The sequence below is a fragment of the Alternaria alternata genome (genome assembly GCF_001642055.1).
Source record: "Alternaria alternata strain SRC1lrK2f unplaced genomic scaffold CC77scaffold_15, whole genome shotgun sequence".
NCBI lineage: Eukaryota > Fungi > Ascomycota > Dothideomycetes > Pleosporales > Pleosporaceae > Alternaria > Alternaria alternata.
Genome location: NW_017306204.1, coordinates 826,419 through 850,735, shown reverse-complemented (window position 1 = coordinate 850,735; position 24,317 = coordinate 826,419). Strand labels below are relative to the sequence as shown.

The 24,317-nt window shown below is 51.0% G+C and overlaps 9 protein-coding genes across 9 annotated transcripts; 6 read left to right on the top strand and 3 right to left on the bottom strand.

Moving 5' to 3' along the window:
* Positions 1–878: 878 nt before the first annotated feature.
* CC77DRAFT_1063381 (hypothetical protein) lies at positions 879–3,587 on the top strand (the record flags this gene model as incomplete). The annotated part of the gene is made up of 3 exons (XM_018528622.1): positions 879–1,978; positions 2,024–3,258; positions 3,322–3,587. The coding sequence occupies 3 exons, from the start codon at positions 879–881 to the stop codon at positions 3,585–3,587; spliced, it is 2,601 nt and encodes an 866-aa protein (XP_018384184.1).
* A 1,029-nt stretch (positions 3,588–4,616) lies between these two features.
* Positions 4,617–5,990, top strand: CC77DRAFT_1096643 (SET domain-containing protein; the record flags this gene model as incomplete). The annotated part of the gene is made up of 1 exon (XM_018529854.1): positions 4,617–5,990. The coding sequence occupies exon 1, from the start codon at positions 4,626–4,628 to the stop codon at positions 5,988–5,990; it is 1,365 nt and encodes a 454-aa protein (XP_018384183.1). The 5' UTR covers positions 4,617–4,625.
* Positions 5,991–6,109: 119 nt separating this feature from the next.
* CC77DRAFT_939524 (hypothetical protein) lies at positions 6,110–7,931 on the bottom strand (the record flags this gene model as incomplete). Its single annotated transcript, XM_018534680.1, has 3 exons — positions 6,110–7,313; positions 7,361–7,746; positions 7,836–7,931. 3 exons carry the CDS (start codon positions 7,929–7,931, stop codon positions 6,110–6,112), a joined length of 1,686 nt encoding a protein of 561 aa, XP_018384182.1.
* Positions 7,932–10,654: 2,723 nt separating this feature from the next.
* CC77DRAFT_939847 (RTA1-domain-containing protein) lies at positions 10,655–11,638 on the top strand (the record flags this gene model as incomplete). Its single annotated transcript, XM_018534699.1, has 2 exons — positions 10,655–10,837; positions 10,883–11,638. 2 exons carry the CDS (start codon positions 10,655–10,657, stop codon positions 11,636–11,638), a joined length of 939 nt encoding a protein of 312 aa, XP_018384181.1.
* Positions 11,639–13,538: 1,900 nt separating this feature from the next.
* Positions 13,539–15,608, top strand: CC77DRAFT_1010661 (hypothetical protein; the record flags this gene model as incomplete). Its single annotated transcript, XM_018523664.1, has 4 exons — positions 13,539–13,676; positions 13,927–14,213; positions 14,273–15,123; positions 15,178–15,608. 4 exons carry the CDS (start codon positions 13,539–13,541, stop codon positions 15,606–15,608), a joined length of 1,707 nt encoding a protein of 568 aa, XP_018384180.1.
* A 745-nt stretch (positions 15,609–16,353) lies between these two features.
* CC77DRAFT_1022282 (hypothetical protein) lies at positions 16,354–17,640 on the bottom strand. Its single transcript, XM_018525430.1, has one exon. It carries the CDS (start codon positions 17,479–17,481, stop codon positions 16,678–16,680), a length of 804 nt encoding a protein of 267 aa, XP_018384179.1. The 5' UTR covers positions 17,482–17,640; the 3' UTR covers positions 16,354–16,677.
* A 708-nt stretch (positions 17,641–18,348) lies between these two features.
* On the bottom strand, positions 18,349–19,024 carry CC77DRAFT_1022281 (hypothetical protein). The gene has a single exon (XM_018525429.1). It carries the CDS (start codon positions 18,939–18,941, stop codon positions 18,585–18,587), a length of 357 nt encoding a protein of 118 aa, XP_018384178.1. The 5' UTR covers positions 18,942–19,024; the 3' UTR covers positions 18,349–18,584.
* A 389-nt stretch (positions 19,025–19,413) lies between these two features.
* On the top strand, positions 19,414–20,420 carry CC77DRAFT_939844 (hypothetical protein; the record flags this gene model as incomplete). The annotated part of the gene is made up of 4 exons (XM_018534698.1): positions 19,414–19,494; positions 19,546–19,618; positions 19,664–19,891; positions 19,954–20,420. The coding sequence occupies 4 exons, from the start codon at positions 19,414–19,416 to the stop codon at positions 20,418–20,420; spliced, it is 849 nt and encodes a 282-aa protein (XP_018384177.1).
* Positions 20,421–21,742: 1,322 nt separating this feature from the next.
* On the top strand, positions 21,743–23,657 carry CC77DRAFT_1010658 (hypothetical protein; the record flags this gene model as incomplete). Its single annotated transcript, XM_018523663.1, has 3 exons — positions 21,743–21,844; positions 21,895–23,054; positions 23,237–23,657. The coding sequence occupies 3 exons, from the start codon at positions 21,743–21,745 to the stop codon at positions 23,655–23,657; spliced, it is 1,683 nt and encodes a 560-aa protein (XP_018384176.1).
* Between the last annotated feature and the right edge of the window lie 660 nt (positions 23,658–24,317).

The window sequence follows — 24,317 nt, the reverse complement described above, 5'->3', positions numbered from 1 at the left end:
GGGGGGGGGGGTAGCACAGCAAAGTGTCTACCTGGGTTGTCACGGTCCAGTCGTCTAAATCCTCATCGATTACTGGTTGTTTGACGACTGCGCGGCATACGCCTTCCTACATGTGGGCCAGCTCGACCAGTCGCTAATGTCGCCATGAACCGCAGCATGAAATCAACTTCAGGAAAATGCTGGCGAAACAGTCGCGCGGCTCATTTCTACACCTACTAGTCTTGGGGCTTGAAGGATGTCAAAGCATCCAAGCGAGTCCTGGTAAGGGATGGTCCATGATGCGACGACAATACACGAGTGTGAGGCACAGTTGCTGGAGGATTATCCCAACCACTCACACGCATGAACTTCGGTTTAGGCGGTCTCACGAGACTAGTTCGGCACCCTGCCGGCCGACGACTGGATCATAGACGCCGTACGGGACGTAGGGCTCTAAGTTTGTCCAAGATCAGCCTGGTCATATTCTATCTACACGGGTATTGGTAGTTTGCCGCGCGGGGCGCTTCCACCGACCGTTCATTTCCATGTCACGCGTCCTGAACGCAATGCGATGCCTGTGTGATTCAGCGGAATGAACGAGTCTAATTGGGTCTTCTGGTCCTTCCGATCCGAATGTCATCCAATAGCCGTCGTCCTTCTAAGCGACGGACGAAACGGCTGAAGGTCCATGTAGCTTACTTTGTTGTCAACCTCAGAACCGTGCCGCATTGACAGCACCGCCTGGTAGCAACGCCAGACCCCGCAGGGCCCCTTACCGACAGTACGGGCTGCGCACTTGCTAGCCGATAACCAAGACCTGATAGCCAGAAAACGATATGATAGCCTGAGTCTGCTCGTCAACGTGGTCTTCAGCCTTCATCCCAAAGCCCAACCCCACCATGTCGCTACAACTTCGCATAAGCAGTTCTCAGGAAAAGCGACCTGCTTTTCGAGGCAACTCGCGTCGCTTGCTTCGATTAAGCGACGTTCCAGAATCGCCTGCGACGCTTGGAGCGAGTTGCGAAGCGGTCGAAACGGACGGCCGTGCATGTCGTGTGGGGCTTCCCTCTGGAGCGAGCGATCCGTGGTGCGACAAACACCATGATGAATGGAGGGAATTGAACGAAAAATGGAGTAAGACACAGAAAGAAGCGGAAAGAATCGTGGTGCTCAGCCTGGACGTTGCGAAGCAAAAGGTTTTGAAGTTGCGCCAGTCCGTGGACCTTAGGCGACAGATTCGGGACCGCTTCTACCCTGGTGGTGGGGATATCCAAGACTACATCAAATGGCTCGCGAAGCTGGAAGGCGACGTCCGACAGCTTGCAGACTCTTTGCTAAGTAAACGCTACGAATCAATAAAGTTCGAACGTGGCCTAATATCTAGGACAGTGCAAAACTTGCAGCGTGGACCAACCCCAGAAACCCCCGGAGTGCACACTGGCACTCCTCATCCTGACAGGGTCAGTCTAGGGGAAACGATTACAATCCTTCGATCACCACTGGACCCCAGGATACCTATCGACTCTCTTCAAGGCATGCCGGATGATGGCACCATTCTTGTTCTCAAACACTTCTATCAGGATCTTTGCGCGGACAGCGTTCGACGACTGTACAGTATAGTACCAGACTTGGACGACTCGCGCAAGCAAGCCAGCTCTCCTGATCAAAAAGAGCAGACCCCACCTGACAACGGCACCGACATCATTCGCGCCTGGTTTCGCATCATGGTTCTGAACGATAGTGAAGCTTCCGCTCTTGAACATGCGACCAGGTCGAAGAGTATCCACGACTTCTTAACAGGATGCTCAGCCAGTCAATTGGAAGAGTACTGCGACTATTTTGAGAAAGCCTGGCGCCCGAACGCTGTACAGTATCTTCGTGTAGCAATTTGCGCTCAGACTCTGGCTGGTGGGGACATCAAGACTATACAGCTGCTCGGCGGTACTATTCCAAGTACGACCGAAGGACTAAGAATGACCAAGCCGTGCTGGGACATACTGTAAGTTAATCAAGTTCACCCAGGGTTATGACTGACACTTCATAGCTACCGTTGGTTCCCTACACTGCTCACACCATGGTCGCTTGCCAGCATCTGCTCCAACTTCGAAGACTACACAACCATCTGCAAGCTGTTGATGCTGAGGCTATACAATGACCACTGGTATGATCCGGCCAGTATACTTAGCGAATGCTCAACCGGCGTCTACATGGGCTTCATACCAACTACGAAAGGAGACTTCACTGCCAGTGCAGGTCTCCGACAAGAAGGTCATCTATGGGTTCAACGACAGTCGCGCAACTACCTGTGTGGACAAATGGCAATTGGCGACCCTCTGACACAGGCGTTCCTTGACGAGCTTCGGAAACGAACCTCGACACTCTACTTGGTCGTCTACGAGGGCACACACGCGGATGCTACTGTGCACCCAACTGAACCCGATCTATTCATCAGTCGCCATCGCTCAGCAATGACTCTTGACGAGCTTGAAAAGGCCGACTACAGCACCACGTTAACGCTAGAAGAGATCAAAAACCACCTGCGAATGAGGAAGACGACGATGTACGACCCGATAGTAGTCGACTCCTGGCAATTCATAATCATTGATCGCGAGGTTGGACTGCCTTTCCGACTGATCGATATTGTGCAGGACACACTTATGATGCTCATTGGTGATCCCTCACCCAGACAAATGGCAAAACGTGTCATTCGCGAGATCATACCTCCTTCTGTTCAGGAAATCTTCTTGGAAGAGATCCACATCGACTGTACGCCCGAACTGCGCTATCCACCACCAGCCGAAGTACAACATGAAGGTAACAGGTGGAGATGCTTTGATCCAGATCCTAAAATCCTTGTTACAAAACAAAAAAGGATGACACAACAACAAATGACACGCGATGACAATCGTTTCATCAGACGCGTCATTGAGGACATGGAGCGATATGGCATCGTCACCCTCACAACAGAGTATGAAGAGCCACAGACCCGACCGATCATCGTTCAGGCTTCTGATGGTGCTCCGGATCTCTACTTTCCCTATGAGAGTGGTGTCACGGTATCCGAAAGCGGCCGTTCCTTATCACTTCCTCTGCCACCACCCAGTTGTCTCCGAGACTTTGCAGAGAAGTACAAGCAAAAGCATCCAAATGCCATCATGGCAAAAGGCTCAATACAGACTCATTACTGTGCATGGCCAATGCCTGCCATTAAGAGCTTAGGGAAAAGCGGTCTCAACTTCGCCACATGGGAAGGCCATGTGTACCGCTGGAACGCTATGCGTATGTCTTTTTCCCTACTTTGCACGCACAATATTTGAGCCTATGAAGACTAACTATCCGTAGCATTCGATCGCCCCTCTTCCGCAAACGCATGGCAATATTACATCCAACACTTCCTCAACTCCAAATACCCATTCGTCATGTTCTACCTTACCACATTCGTCATTTGCGCCACAGACCAAGAAGATGGCGAGCGCAAAGCTGCGACTATACTCGAAGAGATGGAAGATAGAGGCTGGAGAGTTACATTATCGAAGACGCCTGAGTGGACGAGCGATATCGATGAGTTGAGGCTCGAGAAGCTGTTTAATGGTGTTCCACCTGCCTAAGGTTATAGACAATAGATGCGCATATGCATAACAAGTGCGCGCATAGAGGGTCCAGCGAGGCTCCAAAGAAGTTTAGGGCATGGATTGTAGTCATGACATGGTTTTGGGCATATATCTGAGCATAGCAAGTGTTGACGTGGTTACGTTAGATAGTTTTGGAGCGTTTAGCCGTACTGCATACCCCTGATTTCTATGGCATAACGGTCTTTCTACTTGCTTGACATGCTTTTTCGTGATAAATCATTGCAACCATTGATCACGTTCCAGAAGTTCGAGAAGTCTGGAAATATCGAGCACTTCCAAATTTTCGGCTGGAGGAAGGGCCTGATTTGAAGAACATAGTGTACTTCAATTAGCGACAAGACGAAGTGAACGTGGTGAGGTCGCAAGCTGTAGGGAGCGCGACAGGTCAAGATAGTCATTCCTATTGACGCGACACCTGTGTTGCTTCCTGAGTGGGGCGAAACACCGGCTGAGGCAAGTTTTCCCGAGGTACGATCGCGTTCGTGTTTCACTCTCGAAACGCGTTCTCGCCCTCCCGTGGATCCCACCGTCCCCCGCACTTCCACAATTCAATGTCTAAAAACACTTGTAGCGATTCGTAATACAGGTAGGCATGCATTGAGGTGACTCTGAATTGTTGTCTCGAAACAGTGGCGTAGCTCCGTCCGTTAGAGACCATCACGATCACATCGCTCAAGCTTCAATACACCCATCGCCATGACGGTGCATCCACAACCAAGCCGACAATCATCCCTTACGCGTAACTATTTTTGAACAAGAATTGGAGCCTCATACCTATAATGTCGCAGTATCGATTCTGTAGATTGGTAAAGTGCGTCGGACGCGACTGGGGGCGGCATGTTTTGCTGAATCGTTTCATCTCTGGCTTCACGATCAGGTCGTGTTTCACGTGTGCTTCCAAGACATACAGATGTTTTTGTACATGAACAGAGCTGAACCCCAAACCGTTCTTCCCTTCTCTTATATCTGCATTGTTCGAATACTGTATTCACCTACAAACAACATCATCTCATCATGAGATCTACCATCAGCCTCAGCTTACTTGGAGGTGCTCTGGCACTCTCCAACGAGAAGATCGAATTCGTCGCACAGACGCCTCTCATAAAGGATGCCTGTCCTTCAAACCACCTACTCGACAACGGCAAATGCCTGCCTTTAGCGTATGGAGATTCGCCGGCATCAGCATTTGCGTTCCAATCCAACACAACCCAGCCCTCGCACCCCACAAACTCCCTAGAAGACGCCCGTGTCCTGGCTTCTCAGGCAGAAAATTTCCCTTGGACCTTCTGGCCAGAATGTTTCACTCATGAGAAGGTTCCGGATCAACCATACTGCGTCTTCAGTGACCAGAATTTTGCATCAGGAAGGGGCATTTTCATCGTCACCGCGCAAACCTTTGCCTACGCCATGTTAGAGCACGATGCTTTCCAACGTCCACAAACACTTGAACACGTCAACCGCTACGAGAACCCGCCATTCGAACAGCACGAGTTTCCAGGAAAAGGAAGGGGACTAGTCGCTAACAAGACACTGAATCAAGGCGACCAGATTTTCGCTTCCACACCCATTCTCATCACCGACCCCGATCTATACGAGCTTCCAGAATCCGAACGCCTTGCCCTCTTACACCGCGGCATAGCCACCCTTCCCAAGTCAACTCAGTCCTTGTTCTGGGAGCTCCACGGCCACACACCTGACGACGACGAAATTGATGACCGCATCACAACCAACAACTTCGAAGTCGCCATCGATGGCATCTCCCAATCAGCGCTGTTTCCTGAAATCGCAATGCTGAACCATGACTGCCGACCCAATGCTGCATACTTTTTCGATGAGAGGACATTAACTCACTACGTCCACGCCATCCGGCCCATTCACCCCGGTGAGGAGATAACAATAACATACATCAACAACGAGCTACCCCGCGCGAGACGCATCCACGGTCTTGAAAAGAGCTGGGGCTTCAAATGTTCTTGTTCAACATGCACTGCGCACCCCGCCCTTGCCGCTGAATCTGATGCTCGTCTCGAGCAAATCGCCTCACTCCAATCAGATATCCTGAATGACTGGACGGAGTCTTCGTCTGCTACGCCAGCTACAGCGGAGCTTCTTATCAGTCTGTACAAGCAAGAACGACTAGATGCTAGCTTAGCGACGGCATACCAGCATGCTGTGGAGGTATACAGTAGTTTTGGGATGAAGTGGGAGGCGGTGCGATATGCAAGGTTGAGTGTGGATATGAGCATGTTGGACAAGGGTTGGGGCGATAAGGATGTTGCGGAGATGAAGAGAATGATCGCTGAGCCGGAGAAGAGCTGGAGTTGGAAGAAGAGGGTCAGTGTCAAGAGTGGAGGATGTGGTTGTGGCAAGAACCATTGACATGTATTACAAAGAGTAAATATCTACGTAATGAAATATGAAGTCTAATTAATATCAAAGTAGTCATCTACAATGTCGAAAGTTCTACAAAGAAGAGAGTTCTGTGGAACAATGAGGGACTACTCAATCAAAGCGCCCCGCACTTTGGTGTTGTAGACATTGTTGCACTTGGTGCTTGCATCCTTCGCAGAGATCTCTCCCTTCTCGCCAGCGCAGTTACCGCTCGACTTCTTCTTTCCTGCATCGCAAAGTGCGACACCAGCAGCGGGAACAGAGCCAGACAGCTTGTCAGGGGACTCAATGATGGTTGCAGCCATACCACCAACGAGATGGAAGTCGATATGGCAATGGAAGAACCAAACACCTGGGTTATCAGCCTTGAAACGAATGACCGCGTAGCCGAAAGCCGGAACAACGACACCATCACGCTTCGCGGGTACTCCCGGAAGCAAGTCCTCATCGCCGTTCCAAGCTCCGACACCCTTGGCGACGACCTGGAAGATATGGCCGTGAAGATGCATGGGGTGGGGGTACATGTGTGGGTTTCGCATGTGAATCTGGACGATTTGGCCGGACTTGACGACCCAGGGGTTGATGCCGGGACCATATGTTGCGGGATCCATGCTGCCAGTTGTCAAAGCAGTGTAGAGCGAGGGGACTTGAGGTGGAACCCATGGTTGTGAGTTGAGAGGTGTACGGGTACCGACGCCCTCGAAGTATGTCTGGTTGGTCGTGAGCTCAATGTTGTTGTCGACTGGTCCCAAAAGTCCCTGGTTGTCAAGTGGCTTCACTTTGAAGTCGTCAAGGATAGTGTCGGGTGCTGGAGTCCAGTTGTCGTCGAGGATGTGATCTATCTCATCACTGATATCATCGATGACATCATCAATCTCGTCGAAGACGTCCTTCTTGTAGGACATCTCTCCGATGATGGTTCGTGACTGTTTAGAAGGGGGAGGCTTTGTCATCATGTCCGTGTCCATTTGTGCGATCCAATTGGTTCCTCCTTTCGGGTCCTTCTGGCCTTGCACAATCACACCGTAGCTCTGGCCTGCGCAAATGATGATCGTTTCCGCATCCCTGGGCTGTGATTGCACACCGTCGACTTCGACTACGCTGAGCGTGTAGCCTTCGATATGGAATCGGGCACATGCAACGGCAGCAGTATTGACGATACGAAGCAGATACCTTTTGCCCTTGGCAATCTTGAGGTTGAAAGGCTTGTCGGTGTCGTCAAAGAGGAAAGAGTCGGGCGAAGCAAAGTCGGCGTTGGTATTGGAAGGGCTCATATACTCCTCAATCATCTCTGGCATTGGGCGATGGTACCTTTATGGTGTAAGCTTGCGAAAATGTTCAGGTTTGGGTTTGCTTACCAGTCTGACATGGAAAGGTACTTCTGTTCGTCGATGTTCAGGCTCTTCTCCCAGGCTCTGTCGTGTACAATCATCTTGCCTCGCAGACCATCGGGGTATTGCCCTTTCTCGTGCGCATGGTACCAGTGAGTGCCAGCAGGGTTGGCAACGAACGTGTAAGTGAAAGAGCCTCCAGGTCGAATGGGACACTGAGTGACCCCGCTGGGGCCGTCATAGACCTGGGTGCCTTTTTGCCATATACCATGGAAATGGAGAGCAGTTGTCTGATCTGGAAGGCTGTTGTGAACTGTCACTTGTACAGTATCGCCTTCATCGCATTCGATGGTGGGAATAGGCCATTTGCCGTTGATTCCTATGACCTGCCTCTCGAAGCCGTCAGGTGCAGCCTAGAACGAGTTAGTACCGTTTTGCAGTGTGATAGAAAACTGTCGGTGGCCCATCGCCCTTGGACATGACTAGGGATAAGAGTACTTACAGTAACGTAGCCGACATCGAAGTCGTAGCTAACAGTCTTTGCGTAGGCCGCTCCAGCATACACCGACAGCAGCAGTGCCTGAGTTAGACCCAACATTGTGCTTGCAGAGTCACGAATGTAATACAAAGAGGGATATCAGGCTGAAGAAGCAGCGTTCAGAAGAGTTTAAGTATCGACGAAGGGTTTCCCGTGAAACGGCTGACGTCGTCGGTCCAGCTACTTCCTGATCGATGTAGCCCAATATGAACGCGTATTCAATACTGCAAAGCCCCCGACCCTTGCATGATGTGCGAAGATCAACGCATTTAGATAGACGACTCTACCAGAAGGGGTAGTACGTGCCTGAGCACAAGCATTCGACATACGCAAAGGAATTCTACTGCACGGGTACGACTGGGATCTGACCATCTATCCGTGACTAGCGGGCGGTAATCTGGGAAGGTGTTGATCGTCTCGATCATGGTGAAGGCGCAAAAGCTTGATGATGATGAATCATGTTATTGGTCAACGTAGGGTGTTCGCAGAATCAACAAAACGCCCAACCCATGCATTCAGCGACTAATAGCATTTGGACCCTCGTCCGAAACGCTGTTCCTCGCGTGGTCAGCTGAAAAAGAATGGAGGACACAAGTGGCGTACATCTTGAAGCTTCTTCGTTAGTGCATCTAGACTAGAAATAGGTTAGTTCGATGCGGTTAAGGCAAAAACGATGATGATCTCTCGGAAACTTTGGTATACCTTGTACCGACATTCGGACATCTATAGGAGAGCCGATGTGGTACAGCATATTCCATGCAGACGCCACACTTCAATGAAATTGCAATGTTTCGCGTGCAGTTTGTGTACATGGTCGTCCTTGGTGTCAAGGCAATCGTACTGTTGGGCAATTTGATACAACTTGGCGGCGCTGGAACTTTGAGGCAGGGGAGCCTGCGGCCAGTCTGATGTTGGCTCTTGAGTTGTTGACAGGTGCCATCCACGGAGGCGCATGCTGCAGTCTCGTGCTTTTGTGGCTCATCCTCTGGTCCAGCATATTTTCTTTGTGGTTCGAGAAGTCTGATAGCCGACGCAAAAGCCGGACAATCCTGCCTGCAATCAAACAATCCGACAAGGCTTATCGAGCGCTTAGTCTTCCCCAACATTTTAAACCCCTGACCATCGATTGCGCAGATAGCCGATCACGTTCCATGGGGAAAAGGTATCTTCATGGCGTATATAGTACCTGGGCGATGGAATTTGTCGAGCCCGATCGAATACTTGGTGCTTCAAACTGATGCGATAGACGACGTCGACATCGCGACGAGTTTGGGTTCGTTGGGCGATGCGAAACCCTGGCCTGCACGATACTAGCATCGTCTGGCGGTGAATGCCATGATGAATCCGAGCCGGAGAATGTTCACCTTTGTACTCTGTTGAGGTGCTCAAGGTGTCCGATTTGTTCGCGCCGTCAGTGTGAATCGCGATCCTTCAATCTTTGGCATGACAGCGAGTGCTGCGAAAAAGAGACGAGATGCGTACGCACAGGTGTTTGCTAGAGAAGATCGGAGAGACGGAGGCCGAATTGCCGAGCGGGTTCGCGATTCCCGTCGCTTTGGCCCACAACACGAACAGTAGCCACTTTACTCCTGAGATGCAACTCATCCATTCAACCTTCTGATTTGTCGTTGATCTCGTGATTCTGACCCTGCTACAGCTGTGGGTTCGTGATCAATCCAGAGAAGTCTCTAGATCTGATAACGATGAAAAGCAGGCGCATTCATTGGATCCCCAACAGAACCCTCTGGACACTTTGTCTTAATGCGACTGAGTACGAGAGGGCAGAGGTGAAGGGTATCAGACTCCGTATGCTGTAGCACAGTTGCCAGGAACAGACACAGATATAGATGGCGGCGCAAGGTTGGCGCTGTTGCAAGGAGGCATACCAGGAAACGTTCGTCGACCGAAGACCGAGTAACCGGGACGACAAGGCACCAAGCACTGCAGAATATCGGACCTCACCATTATAACACCAGAATTCTTCCATTGTCGAATGGGACTTCGTCTGGCCTTTTTGTGGCTTAGTTGACTCACCGTATCTCCTGGGATGGCCTTAAAGTTCCTCCGCAGGCCACGTCAAGATGTAAGCATGGCGCAAGGCGTATGCTTCTAAAATCCCAGAACACAGCGAATAGACTGTAGAGTTTACTGAAACTGGCGCATCGCTTGCCTTATGCTGTGCTGTACTCGGTGTCGCTTTGCGCGGTTATGTTATCGCACAACACCACGTCCAACACTCGATCCGCATACACTCTCAATCAATCTATGCAAATGAGACGTGATTCGGAAGTAAGCAATAGCATCCGGTGAAGCATTTTCCATTGTCGACAACTGCTCAGCCCACGTTCATGACGCACCCAATCATACCCACATTCGGACGCCTTGGCTACCGAAGCGATGCCGCTAGACCAAACCAGGTCCAATTCGCGAAAGATGGATGACGGTAGGGTGGCTTGTAGCAGAAGGCATCCTGCATAGATTTCGCATCCTTGGCTGTTATAGGACTAGCAAACGTTACCGCTGAATAACGCGTATCCCACACTGCCTCAGGCTGGGGCTATACATGCGCCGCCATGTTCGGATTCGGTGCATGGTGCGAAACACCATCTCATCTGTGAATCAGATTGTAAGTTATAAGGTATCGAGCCTCCGTCGTCAACAACTCCCCATCACACAACAACGCACCGCGCTCGGCCACTCACAGATATCCTTCTGCTTCAGTCGCCTTAGATCTTCTGCAGCCCTACAGCAACGACCTCCTCACGCGGCAAACCCCTTTCACGATGACTGTCCCACCTTCTGCTCCTTGGTGGTGCACCGAGGTTGGCCCTGAATGTCCAGTCGAAGGTACACTCTATGGCTATTATCCTAGTCTCGGCGCCAACGCCTTCTTCACGGCTTTTTTCGCCCTTTGCCTCATCATCCAGCTTGGGCTAGGCATCAGATACAAGACGTGGACCTACATGGTGAGTCAGTTCTCTAATTAGCAAGACGCATCTAATGTCCTGTAGATTGCTCTCAGCCTGGGCTGCTTGGGCGAGGTAGTCGGCTACGCTGGTCGTCTTATCATGTACAACAACCCCTTCGACGAGACGGGGTTTCAGATGCAGATTTGCTGCTTGATTATCTCGCCCGCCTTCATCTCCGCCGGAATATACCTTACACTCAAACACATCGTCATCAACTTCGGCGAGTCGTGGTCGCGTCTGCCGCCGGTCTGGTACACCCGTATCTTCATCACAGGTGATATCCTGTCGCTCGTTCTCCAAGGCGCCGGTGGTGGCATTGCTGCAACGGCAGATCCGGGATCCGACTTGCTAGACATCGGAACGAACCTCATGGTCGCAGGTGTCGTCCTCCAGGTTGTCATTCTGTCTTGCTTTGGCATCCTTCTCGCCGAGTATGCCATCCGTACCTACAACCGCCGCAACCAACTGTCCGCCGAAGCAATGACACTCTTCCACAAAACATCATTCCGTTGCTTCATCTTTGCTATCATCGCTGCCTTCTTAGGCATCTACGTTCGATGTGTCTACCGTATCCCAGAGCTTACCGGTGGCTGGAGGAGCGAACTCATGCGCGAAGAGACGGAATTCATCATCCTGGAGGGTGCCATGATCGTGTTGAGTGTGCTGGTACTTACAGTGTTCCATCCCGGCTACTGCTTCCCAGCACTGGGTAACACAATCGGCAAGAACAGGGCTGCTCGGGGTAAGAGTATGGACACATCTGTTTCGGACGTTGAGATGGTATCGAATCGCGCCTAAGTATGTGGAGGGATGATGTTACGGGCTCTCAATACCACGGAACTTACTGCTTTTGCTTACTTGTCTTGGTACACCAGTGGCGGAAGTGTACCACACGAGATAAAGCAAACATGATCCCCTTTGTTATAGCGAGGAGTTTAGGAGTTCTTTAGATCCGTCTGCAATTCGATACGAACGTACCCTACCTTATACATCTTGTTACCGTGTACCCACTTGTCTAGACCGCTGTTTTGTCAAACAAAAGTTCGTAACGAAGTCATCTCCCTGCATCCATATCACGACCTCCGCGGAGCCTCATTTACCAGCTATTCTCCCAGCCTACGAAGGGTCGAAGGGTTTCTGGATCTCGTATGGAGCGGGAGCGGTCGCTCTGAATAGCTTGGCGTGTGAAATCCGAGGCCGAGACTTCGGCGCAGGGTCTACCGAGGTGGATCCAACTGCATCGGCGAATTGGCATGTTTAGCGAAGTTCTAGTGGCTGACATAGTTACACGATACAACCAGCTTGAAGCCCGGTCAGAAGAACTCGTCACGACAGTCACGTGTTGAAACGTTAAGGTTTAGTGACAATCTCTTCTTGGAATATGGATTTGGAGCAGGAGAGTGTGTTAGTCCGATATTACTAGACTAATGCATATCATTTGCTATGACCGAATGTGCCAATCTTATACTCGATGAATGAGGCGGTTCGGGCCCAGATGCCGACCTCGACTGAGATGTAGTACGAAAACGCACCAACATCGTAGCCCTATGTGCACATGTTCATGTTGATGATCATGCGATCTCTGTGCGATGTCACCACAATCAAGACCTGCCGATTGCGCACTGCTTTTCGATGCGTGCAACAGCAGCATTCTCCGTCGTTAAACTGACGAGTGAGGTGGTCTAGGCTTTAAATTTGCCATCGTGGCACCCTCAAGTAACCCCGGAGCGCATGCAGTGACGTCAATCGCGCATGGCTTATTTGAACCTCGTCCGCCAGCTCTTCCAGGTCGCAATGCGCTTTTGCCTTTTTTCTCAATGGTCGGATTGTCATACAGAGATGAGGGATAGCCCACGGGGCAAGCTCGATGGTGACGACGCTTTACCGATTCAACTGCCGTACTTGCTGGCATATGCATATTGTTCCTGCTAAGTTCAAGAGAAGGTTGTTTGATAGACGCTGTGGATGGCACGACGTCACACTTCGATGCGAGATATTTCTCGGTTGCAAGGGGACTAGAGTCAGCACGACACGCACAGCCACCTCCACTCCACCACACCTGTCGCTGTATGCCGTCCAATCATTCCCTGTCGTCTCGCACACCAGGAACTGCCGTTAGAGGCTCTTCTAGTCATTTGGCGAGCCTGGAACCCGTTGAACGATGGCGCGCAGTACATCTGGACCCGGATCGCCGCCGTACATGTGCCGCCGAGGCTAGCAACCCTCTTCCGTCTGGAACGCAGTCGCGGTTTCCACGCTGCTACACTTTTCTCCTTCGCCTCTTTCCTATAGTAACAGTTTTCTACGTCTTTTTCTGGACCGATCTCTACAGCACGTGAGATGGTGCGTCATGGCATCTTATTGGTCAGGGGAGCATTCCCGAGAGAAGCTTCTTGTCGGCCATTTGTACCGAGCCTTCGATCAAATTCGATCTCGGTCGCAAATGCGATCTGTTCAGATATTCCAAGGCAGAAAGCCCGTGGCGCATCGACGAGTTTTCTCATTGCGACAGAAAGTGGCAAACCGCTGTAGATGGTGACAGACAGAGGAAGCGCAACTCCAGAGCGCGAGCCACGCCCAACGACACGGCCTGCAGACCACGCTCACACATCCGTCGCCTAGGCTCCACCGGCTCCACAAGCGACTTTGGGATCTCTGTGAGCTTGGCCATCTCGCCCACTACCTCGACATTGACGGCATGGATCCCTCGGAGCGATGGCAAAGTATCGCACCAGCCTCAGACGAGCCTGGCCAGCGACGCCCAACATCAGACAGGCGGAAGAAGCGACAGGCCGTTGCTGTGGCGTGCGTGCAGTGCCGAAATGGGAAGGCCAAGGTACGTGAGACCAAGTTACACGCAATAACCAAGCCCCGGAGCATCTGAAGGTCTTTCGCATAGCTACCAAGCATGCTACCATGCTCACCAGTGCTGCGAAGTATCGGAGGATACTTTCAAGTATCCAAGACCCATGTATTCCTGATTGGCGCTCTTCTATAGGTACTCACAGCATGTGATACTACCTATAGGTAGGCTTTTTGCCCATATTTCGTTGCCCCCTCGAACTCTACTGATCGCCTGTGTGTAGTGTGACGGCACAAGACCCCAATGCAATCGATGCAAGGAGAACAAGCTATCATGTCAATACGACGTTGCCGAAGGCGTCTCGAGAGCTGAGCGCATGAAGATTATGAAGAGAGACAGTATGACTGGCGAGCTGGACGATCTGAAGCGCATAGTCACCTCACTGCGCTCGGGCACTGACGACCAAGCCGCCGCTGTTCTCGCTCGTTTGAGACTCGGTGAAGCACCCGAAGACGTTGCGAAGACCCTCCCGATGACAGCATCCCCAGCGACATCCGGCCATCCCCCCAGGTATGCATCACTCGATCACAGCATCCTCTGGCTACAGCACATTGATAACCCGGGTTCAGCTTACTGGGCCAGGAGTCTACGGACACCTCTGGAAGCGGTATGAGTCACGAATCGGTGTTTGATATGAGTAAAAGTGCCTCAAAGTTTCGACAGGGTTCTTCTATATCTTTGGCATCACCTACAAGCCAGAACGCGGGCTGGTCACCTTCTGCAAGTATTTCGTCGTCCTCGTTTGCACCATCGGGCAAAGGGAAGCAACCAGCTACTGGAGATGCAGCGAAGGAACAAAGCTTCCTAGTTCCATTGTTCGATCGCGATGACTATCTTCTAGCGCGGGATGAAGCCGAAGAAGATAGTGAAGATGAAGATAATCTCCAGGATAGTCGGATCGACCCACGGCTTTTACAGCATGCGTCAAGCCTCGATACCATGCGGAACACAGCGCCGTCATCCACAAGACCGTCTCGAAGTCGAAGACCTTCGCCACACAGACAAAACACGATTCGATCGATATACCCTACACATCTCGCTGGTCGCCAACCCATGGTAAACACTATCCGAATACACCCAAACCTCAACCTCCGCAATCTCTTTGGCAATATGCCCTTCTCCAGTAGTATCCGAAGCAACCACTACCCAGGCGACATCCAAGACACTCAGATCAGTAACTTGTTTCTACCGACGTGGGCTATGTTGCCCATCAATACAATGCCGGACCCTGGGTCATTGAAACGCGCAGTACCCAGTATACTACAACAAGCTACAAGTTTAATCAGCATGGGGGTATCGATAGAGCAGATTATCGAGATACACCCGAACATCGCAGCCCTATGGGACAAGGAAGTGTACACCCACTCGGGAATACTTTCCAAATGGGCGGTTGGTATGACACATGGCGTTTACATGAAAGGTACGTGTGATACAAAACATCACGCTAGTCCATTCTCTTACTAACAATCCATAGGTAACACCTTCTCATGCTTCGGCTCCATGTACCTCTTCTGGTGTCTCATGCGCTGGATGATATCACCGTCCCCCGAAACCTACAACGCCATCCCCGAATGGTTTCGCCCTACACCCAACCAACTTTTTATGCCACACATCAATATTGTCGACTTCATCGTCTGGCCCGCGTTCCGGGAGCTCGTTGTTCAGATACCTGCTATGCAGGAGCGCATGGAGTGGATGATGGACTTGAGCCTAAATCTCCAATGTGACTGGTCTTTTTCCGTGGGCGAAGCGCTCTGTACAAGTGAAGAGACGGGGCAAGTGGATTTATGCGATGCGGCAAGGGAAGTCGCAAGGGATTTAGTGAATTGGAGTGTGGGTCCCAGTTTTAGGGGATATGTCAGTAACGCCGATTCGTACGTTAGGATTAGGACGGAGGAATACTGAATAAACATGCGATACGGCCGATACGCACGAAGCGAAGACGTGGCTAAAACACGCCGCGAGGCTACTATCTCAGCCCCGCGGAGCAGTCATCTCAGCCCCGCGGAGGTGCGGACCATAGCAGTTCCTTGGCGCTGCCACGGACGAATGATGGGAGGTCACTTGTTGTTGTTGTTGTTGTTGTTACTAGCGAAGCATATTACACGGAGTTGCATTTCGCGCGAAAATTCTGTCGAGCGAATGATGAGCATTTTGGGCTACCAGCCTGATAACGATCTATGAAGTATATCAGATAAAAATTCCATTCAAGGATCGGGGGTATCTACTCTACTCCATGTCTTGGGCTATTCTTCAATTCAGTTGACTGTCGTGGCTTGTACTGTCAGTGTTCGATTTGCGTAATATGGGTAGAAAGGTGGTGAATGATGTAGTCATGCTGACATTGGTTCATGCGCCTGGTTCGGCAGATCGATCCGAAGATGATTCGCGAAATTGACATGTTCAATAGCCCTACTCTTTGTTGAAGTGTCGGTATTCCTTAGAGACGATGAGTGTACGCATCACGATGTAGATATGCGAAAATACGTCAGAGGAATGTGTCATCATCAGTGCAATGGTGAGCTTCTTGATAAACCGAGTCAATTTGCAAAGACCACTCCACGTCCCATTGTATAACCGAGGTTTCAAAAGAATGTGATACGCTAATCATACAAGATTCGTAGCTGTCGTTTGCGCGTCGTGCGTCATAAAACGTAGCTATCATAACGAATTTTGGGACGTAGCGACTAGAAGTAGGTGTCGTGAACGCAACAAAGCAAGCATCTTCCCCCGGTACTTAATACTCCCACCATCGCCCATTAGTCCCCATCGTCACGCTGAAAAACTTCGCATCATTACCACCGGCCTCTAACCATCATGCTCATACTCATCGTATCAACTGTTTGAGGAACTTCTGGTATGCCACAGGCGGCAAAATCCTGTCAACAATTCTCCAGCATCTCTTATACAAACCTAGCACTGTAGTCGTACCATGGCCATCGTATCATTAGCTTGACAACAATACGTTAGGATCTCAAATGACCCAAGGTATGACTCCGTCCCTGTGGTACTTGGTGCGGGTCTCCGTGTCCAGCAGCATCTCTTTGATAGCGTTGATCTGCTGCATATCTATCGTTGCATACTCCTTCTCCTGGGGAGCGGCCTTATCCGGGTGGCTTGTGGCTGCTGCCTTGTGATAGGCGAGGTTGATACCGACCGAGCTGACTCTCCAAGTTTTTAGACCGAGCATCTCGTAGGCCAGCATATTGACCGGAGGAAGGAGGTTCGCTGACGAAGAAGCACGGGCGCGGCGAGGACGAAGGGCGCGTGCGGACAGCGGTGGTGGGCCAGAAGGAACTGTCGGCGTAGGAGGAGGTCCAAGCGGTGTCGCGGGAGGAGTTCTGATGTAGGAATCGTGGTTCTCAATGTTCTCCCAGTTAGGGTCGGCGGCCGAGAAGGGGAATGGGGTGTCAGGAAGACGAGGAGACGGCGCTGGCGTGGAAGCAGTAGAGAAAGTCATGTCGCTCAACGGAGTGCGCGGAATACCCGTCCTAGACCTTTTCGGGGTGGAGATAGACCTTGAGGTGTCGTTGGCGGTATCTGTGTCAACGAAGATGCTGAAATCTGGCTTACGCTTCTTGCTCGGCTCCTTGACAACAGGCGACGGAAGAACAGTGGGCCGAATCATCAAGGACCACGGAACGGCAGAAAGTTGAGAACAAGTATGAGAACTTGTGGTCGCGAGGTTGCTGTCGTTGTCGACGCCTCCGTCTCCAATGAAGGGAAGCGGTGTTGCAATCGCGATCTCGAAGAAATACTTGTCGAAAGAATCCGCCATCTTGACAAGCTCACTGTAGAGCTATAAACCCCATACGCCTCCAACAAAGCAAAGCAAAAACAGAAAAGAGCAGGATTGTACTAACCTGGAAGACACAGAACAGAACGGATAGGCGAATCGACCCACTACACAAGCGAGGAAATGGCCGAAGAAAGAGTGGATAATCGTGGAAACAGCGACCTTTGTAAAGAGTGACGAGAAGCTGAATCTGTTATTCGAAACTGAAGGAGAGTTGCAAAAGGATGATAAAATGGAGAGTGACTGCAGCGAAGGTTCAGAATATCCAGGTGAGCACTTAGACACGTGAACCGAGCTTTCGTGGTGAAGCCGAGAAGACGTGCAGAGAACCACAGAACACGAAAAAAACGCGTAAAAACGCGCGTAGAAATGTCCGAATCCGTTTGCGTGTTCATGAAAAAGAGCTCGGCGCGTCAGGAGCAGTCGTTTATGACGTCCTGGCACTGAAGATGGACCATGGTGCTGTTGCAACCAAGGAGGCTTTGAGGCGCCTACCGAACTTAATGGCTAGAGCCAAGATGCAGAATGAACAGAGAGGATGATCTTTTGCGCGATACAACAGTCTTCCACGTATATTGTGGTAGTCTCTCTGGATATGCTCCTCGCGTGAAAGCAATTCGGTCGATAGACGTTCTGCAGTCAGTATCCCTTTTTCTCAATGAGAAGCCCAAGACAATTGCAAACCGCAACCTGGTCTGTAGTCCTTTACTCCGGGTGAAATTATGGCATCGTCTGCATTACGGTAGTTGTAAGTGGCTCGTCATTCATAGCTTCGCAGACTAGAGAATGGCTACTAAACTGTAGCACCGTGAGCACTCCACGCGCAAGGCAGTTCTGTGCGACATGATTGCTTGTCTTCTCAGCAGTCAGGTCGATAGTCTGAGGTGATTCAGGTAGATCGTCGAATGATACAATGTACTGGACATGTAGTATCCGACAGAGTAGTGTAGACTCGGCAGATAGAAAGAACAGTAAAACGCTACAGTCTTTGCCTGGATTTTGTCTTTCCTACCCTACCATACATAATCTGATGTGGTCAGCAGAACTTAGCTTACCACTGATAGTCCTCTTCGCTAGGCAGACGCCTACACTCGTATGGTAGAGTCGATGTTCGATAAACGCAGCTTGCTGATTCTGTATAGTGAACGTTTGAATATTAAGGTAGGGCGGTAGCCAAACGTTGCGTGCGCATCGTAGTGTGATAGGTCGTAAGAAGACATACTGTCTTGTGGAGTAAAGTAAAGTTGATAAAAGATCTTAAAGTCCACACCCTGTATTTGAAGAGAGTCAATTGAGGTAAGAGAAGTCCTTCGAAGATCCGGTGACTGCGTATCCAAGTGCACAAAGTAAAAGACACGTCCATCGACCAGTAAACGAACACACTTGAAGCATGTGGAGTGGGAGCCGAGAGCGGGTACAAAGATCAGTGCGATTCTTGTCATCGTCTCTCTAAATTTGCGAGGGGATGTTGTTTGCGGTATCATGTGTTCTCGAAGGCACGGTGACAATTTCTACATGCGCGGTATTGAGGAAGGAAGATGTTGTTGATGGGAGATCAGACGAAAGCATTGGCCCATCGGCACGTCGGCTCCGATGGCAGTCGCGTTGAAGTATCACTACACCATGACATGACGACATCACAGACCTCTGCAATTGCATATCGCTACCTACGATCATTCACAATTTGAGTCTGATGTTACCCGATACTCTGCTAATGCCAGGTATTGATGTTGTCACATGCAGCAAGCTGGCGCGGCGCGGGTGCTGATGCGGGGAAGAAGCTACCGCCCAAATGACGAGCCGCAGCGTTCGAGTAAGCGTCAATGAAGCACTACATTGCCCACAAGCACTGTTCCGTTCTATCGATTGCGTCTCATACAGTTCTGTTCATCCTTCAAGGACCACCAAGCAAGCATGAGTCTTGGCCCTGCCCCAACGCGTCTACGCCAGATTGCCCTTGTCGCGAAGGACATTGAACACGCGAAGCAACTGATTGTAGGGTGATAACCCAGAAGCGCATATGTCTAGAACTGATGGGGATATCAGACACACGTCCTGGGAACAGAAGTCGTCTTTGAAGATCCGGCTGTTGGGCAATGGGGTCTGAAGAACTTCTTGGGTGCGTACACACTCTTTTCCCGGCGACAGCGACTGACACCTGCAGTACCAATCGGCGGCGACTTTATCGAGGTGGTCTCGCCCTTTAAGGAAGGAACGACCGCTGGACGATTGCTCGAGAGGCGTGGTGATGGAGGATACATGATAATCATGCAGACCGAAGACGCGAAGAAGCGGCGCGAGCACATTGAGGCAAAGGGACTGTCTAGAGTTATCTTCGAGCATGATCTTGGAGACTCTGTGTGTATTCAGTACCATCCGAGGGGTATCAAGGGTAAGTTCGACACTGGTTGCATACTAGTTGTGGGCCCAGCTCTATTGCTAACAGGCTACTAGGCGGCATCATGCCTGAACTTGATTCCCATGTACCCGGTCCAAAAAACCCCACGCCAATTCAGTCTCGCTTCTCTCCATGGCACGCCTGCGGATCAGACGTCGAGCGTTATACGACTAGCATGAAAAGGACTCAGCACCTTACGCTAGAAGGCTGTGTACTTCGCCTGCAGCCCGGCGACCTTGGTCACGAAGCGGCCGCGCGAGAGTGGGAAGGAATATTCGGCGTCGCACGGATCCGTGACCTGCTCGCTTTCACAAACGCAAGACTGGGGTTCATCCCAGGGAAAAAAGGGCAATCAGAGGGCCTTGTGGCGATCACGATCGGTGTAAAGGGCAAATCCGAATACGACGCCATCTTGAAAAGAGCTCGTGATGCAGGCCTCTGGACTGACGGGGGGATCGACATGTGTGGTGTAAGATGGCATCTTGCCCTGACAGGCCACGGCGCGTCTCAGGGGAAGCTGTAGCTGCATGCATCATACGAATCACCACTAGAACCTATTTTGTGCTGCTTACTGTACGCTCCAGCATGCGATACGCTTTGACATGGCGTCGCGCGTGCCACGTAGGTCGGGGCGTGCAGGCCAAGATCTCATCGAAACAATCTTGAGATACCAGTAAGCGCCCTCCTCGAATCTGGTAGCCCCGCCGACGTCATCCACCAGGTTGGTTGAATTACCAGCCCTTTGCCACCATGTTCACGAAGGACGCGTCTCGAATTCTGTGCATTGTTTCAAACTTCAAAAAATTACCATGGACGCCAAAGTCAAAAACGCCAGAGTTAGCCGACTTTGAAATCCAGCGGTTGATAGAAATTATGCGACCCACTGCAGCAGAGAAAAATTGGTAAGAAAACCCAGCCTTGGGTCGAAAGAGCGTAACATAACAACAAACAGTTGCTTCGGTTTCGAGAAATTCGCCACAGTCCTCCGCTGCGCCCAGCTGTCAGTCTCGACAACAGTTGCCTTTTTGCGACCTGTGCGCTAAAGAACACCCCGCCATGACGCTACTCACCTCGCGCTCACGGGGAAAACGCATCGTGGGCCCTCTCAACACTTTTTCCTGGCCTTGATTTGTTCCGCACCGACATTGCGAAATGAACGCTGCAGCGCAGCATACTTCGATGCCTCAGGGTGGATGCCTTGTGCACCGCCTCGACGCTGGAGTGTACTAGTCTGCGTGGCTTACGCTTTTAGTGCGGCCTTTTCATACGGCAATGTCGTGTGACGCCCTGGTTACAATTTTTACAATTGTCGAACTTTTTAGCTTTCTTGCACAGTTGCGCGCTCATTCCGTCTCTCTCTGCACGATCTATGGGCACTCGGCGTTGGATTGGCCGTTTGGTATGCCTCAAGTTGCAAGGCTATCCTGGTCAGTGTCGAAGCTCCCATAGAGCTACTAGCAATCCTACGCTAGTCTGGCCCTACGACGTTCCCTTTCATCCCATCGGTCCCCGCACGGAGCATATGCTAGCCCTTCCGAGACGAACATACACGCGTGGAGGACGAAGAGGAACTGTTACACGATTTACAGGAGGCGTATCATCATGGCTACTGCTATTGGGTGTATCTGCTCCTGTAGCTTCGCAACACCGTTCCGCACATAAATCCTACCACCCCGACTTTACCTGTCATGGTCCATTCAGCTACCGACGAGCTGCCTCGACGAACTCTCTCCGCAGTGAGACGCGACATAATTCCCTACCACAGAGATCGCCTGACTCCTTGAGCTATAGCGATATATCTCTTCCCAGCTTCTAGACGACCATACGCGAGGCGGCATATCCATCATGTCGACATCGACGTACCCCAAATATGACCTACAGCCCGCTAGCGTGGAGCACTTCTCTGTGGCCTGCCAGCCTGCGCCTTGGTCGCAAATTAACACTCGTGTAAGGCACCGTAGGTCTCAATACACATTCCATACTTACAGTTCATTCAGCTCGAATACGATGAGTTTGTAGAGTATCGAACCGAAGAACTGTCCCCAGAGAGACATGCACACGTAGCATACGGCAACAACATTCCATCGCGACCCAAGGAAAGCACCGATGGCTCCCTGCTACTACGCAATACGCGACCAGACCCTTACACTTCTTTGCCGCGCGCGCCGCCAGTTTTGTCGCCTGCGCCGACATCCTCAGGTGCTGATGTTGTCCGATGCACACAATGCCACGTTGCCTTCACTGGCGCATATGCAAAAGGCAACCTCGGGCGACATCTCCGGCACAAGCATGCCTTGGTCAGAGAAGTTATATACAGGTGTACGGTTTCTGGGTGCGACAAGACATTCGCTCGCAAAGACGCCAAGTTGAAACACGCACGCAAGCACCACCCTGGACTGCACTCCGATCCCATCAAGAGAAAGCAAGGCAATGGAGCTGTGATTGTAGGCTCACCACGCAAAGTTAGCGGAGGGTCAACTCCTCGTCGTCGGTCAGATAATAGATCCCCTCGGATCAACCACAGCTCGGAATTGCAAATCGTTGGGCCACAGGCGCGCAAGACTTATGCTACGAAGTCTATATATTCTCGGGGCCAAGATCTCCATCGGATTGGTCATACCTACCAGACAGTAATAGCAGCAATCTCAGCCGATTGTATTGAGCCTCAACCCTCCCAGTTTGCCGACTACAATGGCTTACCAGCTGCTTCTACCGACTGGGAAACCTGTTTTTCTCTTCAACACCTGCAACCCCCTTCTACCGAATACAAATATGGACGAACGTCTGCGCCAACGACTTTTACCGGCTATCATAGCTCAACGGGTATGAGTACTCAGCTAAGCAACCAGAGCTTCGACACTTCGCCTTCACCATACTCCAATCCAATACCTACTAGGTCGAGTATAATACACGATATGGAAGAGCCCATTATCCATAGTCCCTTGACATCGCCTTGCTCCCATCGTCCCATAGCTCTACAGTATGAAGCCTCACCCTACACGACACCTCATGATACCCTGCTCAGCCAAGAGTCGTTGCCAGAAGACTATTTTCAGGCCGTACCTAGAAGCGATGCAAGCATTGATCTTTCATATATCGATCCGGTCCTTTTCCAGCAGCCGCTCGAATGGGCCCACTTGCTGGATGAGGATTTAGGGTAACGTAGCTGGAGCGGCAGCTGGTTTGCGTGTTGTACAGTGATAGCCTCGGATCACCCTGTTTCAAATACTTCGATTGGTCTTTGTACATATTGACGTTTAGATACCCCATCTGTAATGTACTCTTACGAGTGATTTGCCAATCATTTGCTACTTATTGATTGATTCTATTGGTTGTCAGTCCCATGGAGTTGGCCCACGTCCAATTTCTGCGCTTAACTCCAGTATCGCATCACTCTCCTTGCACTCTGCCACCGCCTTGTGCGTACCTTTTGTTGCGTCTAGCTAGTGCTCGAGTACTGGTTGCCGACTGCCAAAGAAGGGACACCAGCCAAGCGAGCACGACGAATCAGACCATACACACGACATCAATTGTAACCTCCTTCGAAGTCTTGATGACTAGGCAAGGAAGAATCGCTGGCCTGCCTGTTCACCTCCTCAATGTCGTACGTCGTGGTACTACATACCCTGCATGCATCTGGAATGACCAAAATCTCGGCGCAGAGAGCTCTCCTGTCTGGCTCAGCCTACTCCGAGTCGCCTCCAAACCTGCTCATTATGTTCTAGGCTTGACCATAAGTGGTTTAGCAATCCTCATGTAAATATGTTTCTCACCACCCTGAGAATAATTTGACATGGCCTAAGAGATCGAGCTGCTGGATAATCACTAGTATGATGGTGTTGAAATTTGAGCGTTCCATTCGGCTGTTGAGTGTCCTTAGCTGGAGGCATACCGAGACGTAATCAGGCGCAGTCATAGCTTTCCACAGGTACGGGTGTACATGGTTGTGCTTATCGCTGGTGGACAACGAATGGTCGCAGCTGAGGGTAATATTCGGTCAGTCCATTCGCTAGATGGTGTCTGTAGTAGTAGTACGCCTTATGACATTAGCCGTCTGCTTCTATTACTTGAGCCGGCAGCACATTTGAGTATCTGTGATGCAGCTGCCCACTAAGCTGTTCAGCGCCAATATTGACGATTGATTAGTCGGTCAGGACATAGTCTTCGCTAAACTTGGCTGGGTAGCCTCAGAAGCGGCAGGCTTCGCCTTCTCACGTACGAGAAACACACTACTTGCGGTACCGCCAATACCACTGTCTGGGTAGCCTTGCTGAACAGGAGCAATATGTGTGTAGGCACAAAAAGCCATTCTTATAGCTTGTCCAAGCTCGTTTCAGGCAGGCCTTGCAACCGCAAGTATTGTCGAAAAGAGCCATAGGAGAATTGCTGGGGTTGTCGTGTTTTGTGTGGTGAGTGTAAC